Source organism: Papaver somniferum, chromosome 1, assembly GCF_003573695.1.
Source record: "Papaver somniferum cultivar HN1 chromosome 1, ASM357369v1, whole genome shotgun sequence".
NCBI classification, from domain to species: domain Eukaryota; kingdom Viridiplantae; phylum Streptophyta; class Magnoliopsida; order Ranunculales; family Papaveraceae; genus Papaver; species Papaver somniferum.
In genome coordinates, this window is record NC_039358.1 from 239,569,838 (window position 1) to 239,574,829 (window position 4,992).

The following is a 4,992-nucleotide window of genomic DNA, read 5'->3' on the forward strand; positions in this document are numbered from 1 at the left end:
GGTTTGATTTTTCTTATTTTTATATTGCACAATGTAATCGTAGGAGGATTCTGCTCTCCATGTGGACAGAATCTGACAGATGATACAGACAGCTTATAATTATTATATTATTGTAGGATATCCTGGAATCCGAGTATTATTAAGGCTTCTGGGAAAAAGTCATTCTCTGGATGTCAATGTTATAACAAGCACAATACAAACTTTTTGGCTTTTCACCTTGACAAGTTATATCCAAAGTGGTTGGTGGTATATAGACGCTACTCCAAACAGTAATCCAATTGCTAATTACTAGCAACCAGATGTCAATTACTCATTCAGGGCCACGTTTGGCAATTTCAGTTTAAATCAAGGCCAATCCACCATGGTCAGTTTTTTTTTTTCTTTTTCTTTTTTGTTTTAATCGGAAGTTGGGCATCATGGTCTTAGAACAGAGATCTGCAATCTACTAGACTCATAACCAAATTAGAATAAACATTTTCTTAAACTCGAATTTATTTGCACGAGTACCCCTAAGATCACAGGAGAATAGAGGGCCACACTCCACAGTTACTAACAGTGGCCTATGGCTTTTTTATTGTACTGGGAACAACACGAAGAGGGATTTTCCTATTCACAGTAAAACCAGAAGCTTCAGTCATGTCAAGTTCCTCTCTTTTCTCACCAGCTGGAACTTCCCAATTGAAGCGGTACAATAGATTTGCAAGAGCGAACTCGATGATTGCGATACCAAATGATAGTCCAGGACACCCTCTTCTTCCTGATCCAAATGGAATGAACTCAAAATCTTGTCCCTTGAAACTAATCGGGTTGTCAATAAATCTCTCAGGACGAAACTCTTCGGGGTTCTCCCAAACTTTTGAATCTCTGTGGATTGCCCAAGCATTAATGTAAACTGTTGTATTTGGAGGAATATCATAACCTGCTAACTTGGTAGTACTATTAGGAGATTCTCTTGGAACCAAAGTAGGTATAGGAGGATGTAATCGTAGAATCTCTTTCACGATGCATTTCAAATAGTCCATTTGATTAATGTCCGCTTCTTCAATCTTAGACTTGTTTCCCACAACTCTTCTTACCTCATCTTGAGCTTTGTCCATCACTTTTGGATTCTTTATGAGCTCTGACATTGTCCACTCCATTGCTGTTGCAGATGTATGACTTCCACTGACAAACATATCCTGTTAATGCATGGTAGCAAATGAATTTGACTTAGTTTATTCGATTGCTATGTAAGCACTCATTTTGGATACAGCTGCTCTAGGGGCGGGCACATACCTATCCAATTAAAAAAAGGAACAGACACACATAAAAATAGAGAGAGAGAGGTCTTGATTACCATGATTATGGCTTTGATATTATTGCGAGAGACCTTTGAGTTATCCTTCTGAGAAAGGAGAAGAACATCTGTCAAGTCTAGTTTATTACTGTCGTCGGGTTCGCCATCATCATCTTGTGATTTGGAGTGCCGAAGGAGATGCTCATTGATGACTCGATCTAAGAAGATATCGAGTTCCTGGAATGCCTTGTTAAACTTACTAGATAATCCAGAAACAACATCTATCCAACCAAGAGATGGAAAGTAATCACCAACGCTAAAAGCTCCAAGCAACTCCATGATCTCTTTAGATAGTTGGCCAAATCTGTTCCCATGAGCACTTTCATACTTAGCACCAAGCACACACCTCGAAACTATGTTGTTTGTGAGTGTTTGCAGTGCTTCACTAAGATTTATTACTTGTTCATCGTCTTTCCTTAATGAGCATGAACTAGATATTTTTTGGATCAGAATATCGACTTCTTCTTGTCTGACGTACTTAAGCGATTGAACCCTCTTTACACTCAATAGCTGAAGAACACTAATCTTCTTCACTTGCCTCCAGTATTCACCATAAGGCGCAAACGCAATATCAGTACACCCATAAAGTAACGCGTTAGCAGCATTGGTATAAGGTCTATTTGCAAAGGCGACATCTTGGTTTTTCATTATCTCTGTAGCCATTTCTACCGATGAAACAACGAGAGTCTGCGACTGACCCAAGTGTAACAACATCAACGGGCCATGCTTTCGAGAAAGATCTCGGAAAGATCGATGAGCTAATGTTCCGACTTGGTGAAGATTTCCTATAATAGGAATCCTAGGAGGAGAAGGTGGTAGATTATGAATGTTGGATTTTTTTGATGAGGAATAAACTCCATGGATCTTAAACAGGTAAAAGAGAGAGAATACAAGTGCAGGAATTGAGACTGTAAACAAGTGTGAAGTAGCATAACCTTTAATTGGTTGCTGTTCTAACCATTGTCGCACCACTACACCCAATGAGAATACATCCATCCTCTTGACTTAGTAGTGGTTTAGGGTCTTACTAAGATCCTCACAAATGATGTGTTTATATAGGGTTTTAAACACATAGGCATTATGCCAACAGGCAGCAATTTTTCCTTGGCCTCGATGGGTAAATACGGTACTAGTCTTTCGTATGTGTCGCAACCGAACTGAAGTGACAGACGATCGACCTTTCATGTACAACAAAATTAAGGTTTGAATTTTGTCGAAAAATAGATCAGTTATTTATTTCTGTTTTAAGAAGCTTTTGTTTTTGCATGGAAGGACTATAATGATGACAGTAATCAAGACCAACTTGTTTTTGTTTTATTAAAAACAAAAAATTGGCATATGAAAGCACATGCAAGTGCATGCATCAGGCATTGTCCGGTCATTTGATTGTGTATATATTCCTTTAAAAATTTTCAGCGATTTAAGAAAAATCCAGTACCCAACTCTACAAAAATGAATATAAATTCCAATCACCATACCATCTTATTCATCTAATGGCAAAGTTTTAAAATTTAGTGAGTAAATATAAATCCTCTCTTTATCTTTAGTACCATGATGTTTTGGTATTATTGGTTTTTCAAGCTGAGGAGGAGCTTTCGTGTAGAGTTGCGTTGCTAAAACATTTGTTTGTTGTGGTGAAAGTGAGAAGGATATTTTGTTATGATTTGTTGTTTGGTTAAGAAAACCATGTCGATAAGGCATGCATGAGTAGGTTCACGCAAAACAAAAGCGCGCAACTATTTGCGCTATAACAGGTCCATAACAACGGCTAACCAACGGAATCAACTGCCAAACAATCTACGGACTGGGCATTTATCCATGTTTTCATGTTTACTTTTTCTCACATACTTTTTCTATGCAAGTGTTTTGGAACGGAGTTGTGAGAACTTTACGTATTAGCATTCCAATTCTTGCCTTCTTACTCAAAGTAGAAAGAGCAAGCTAGGTAACGAATGAATTTCATTGTACTAGATAAAACAGCAAAAAACCGATGCACCGAACTTGCTCTGACCTTATTCCACCTTGTAATAGCAAACCGAAGCAATTTCCATATAGAAAAGTTGCTATGACTACCATTGAATCAGTTTTAAAATAAATTCGAGAAAATTATTTCGTACAACCCACTCACCTGCACAAAAACAGCAACTTCTGCTAGGAAATTAGTGTTCGTCATAAAAATGATTACATGTAAACTTGAGAAGTATAATCAAATCGGTCAAGTCATTTTCAAAAGTTTGCTAATTTGGGGGTTCTAATTTGATCGACTAGGTTGGACCTCTCTGATTTTGGGGTTTCATTTTGTGTTCCTAAGAAAGTAATATGTGATCGATTTGGTTACCAACCTACCTAGCTGGTTCTAATGAGGTTAGAATGCAGTACCATATTGGCTAGGTTGTTTAACACGTGACCTAGTGTAATGCCCCATTACACATAAATATGATTGATGAGCTAAATTTTATCCTATGTAGGACTGTATTAGTGGTGTAAGATGGCTTATGATTATATTAGCTAAATAGGTTGCCCTTTATCTTTGTATATGGTTTGGGTTATAAGATGTCAATTTAGGGTATTAAGAAATAGTATAAACCTATACTTGTATAAACTTTTAGAGAAGGGAGAAAAAAGAAATGGTCGTGCAAAACCGAGGAAGAAGCTATGGATAACTTGATTTAGAATTTCGTTCTTGTTGGTTACTTCATCTTTCATCTCTACTTTAAAGAAAGTTAGTTCTTGTTTTATCATGTTTACGAATCCTTGATATGATTTTCGATTTAGGTTTTCTGACACCTAAAACCTTTACTGATGTTCGTGATGTAGTTTGAAATCAAACCGTTAGATCTTAGTAACTTCTAGAAATGTTATATATTACAGTGTTGCAAAACCTCTCCCAAATTTTCACTATAACCGAAAGTGCGGTCATCAGAGAAACATCTACATTCGGGCTACATTGCTACATAATTTCTGTTGATGTATTTGGGAAGAAGAGAAACCTCTTCCTTGACGTAGTTTTCTTTCGAACTTGTTTTCCCTTAATCTCAACATGGTTATCACATTGTTAAATATTATTTTTTAAAAATTTAGTATTATCTTATCAGAACTTTGATAAACATAATATTTTCATTAGTAGAACGTGTTAGCCTATTTTGAAACTCCTAATGTAATAAAATGTTTTATTTTCTTGTTTTAATTTGAAAAAAAAATCTTTTTCTAAGTTAGTGTGAACTACGTGGACTAAATGTCCATGTAGTGAAACCATGAATCTCTAGTAATAGTGCCGGCCGAATTATTATTATTGATTGGGGTTATCACAGTTGGTACCAGAGCACGATACTGATTTACTCGGACTATGCGTATGAGCTTACCGGTTTTTTAGGGTTTTGTTTGAAAGAAATATATATATATTTACCATACGATAACTTGTTATAAGCGTTTGAGTAACTGATTTAGTTTTTCAAGTGTATTGATCAGTTTTTCTGTTGGGTTTCTCTTGGTTTTATGGTCTTGCTTTTGGGGATGGGGCGTGTGGTTAGCAGTTAGAGTGTTTATACTTTCTAAGTAATTTGTGTTGTGCTTGACATGGTTGGTTTCTGTGTTATATTGAAGATAATATTCCACTCCGAGGTATGTTGATTTCGAGGACGAAATATGTTAGAGCA

General features: G+C 36.4%; 1 protein-coding gene across 1 annotated transcript; it reads right to left on the minus strand.

Annotated features, from left to right (window-relative positions):
* Positions 1–462: 462 nt before the first annotated feature.
* On the minus strand, positions 463–2,351 carry LOC113321188 (cytochrome P450 71A1-like). Its single transcript, XM_026569072.1, has 2 exons — positions 1,337–2,351; positions 463–1,178 (listed from the first exon to the last, which is right to left on the minus strand). Exons 1-2 carry the CDS (start codon positions 2,330–2,332, stop codon positions 561–563), a joined length of 1,614 nt encoding a protein of 537 aa, XP_026424857.1. The 5' UTR covers positions 2,333–2,351; the 3' UTR covers positions 463–560.
* Positions 2,352–4,992: the final 2,641 nt, after the last annotated feature.

Excerpts from the sequence above, each read along its gene's own strand:
- LOC113321188 (XM_026569072.1), bottom strand. The coding sequence starts at position 2,332 with ATGGATGTATTCTCATTGGGTGTAGTGGTGCGACAATGGTTAGAACAG. Across the intron at positions 1,179-1,336 it reads ATATCAAAGCCATAATCATG|GATATGTTTGTCAGTGGAAG; the intron begins GTAATCAAGACC and ends ATGCATTAACAG.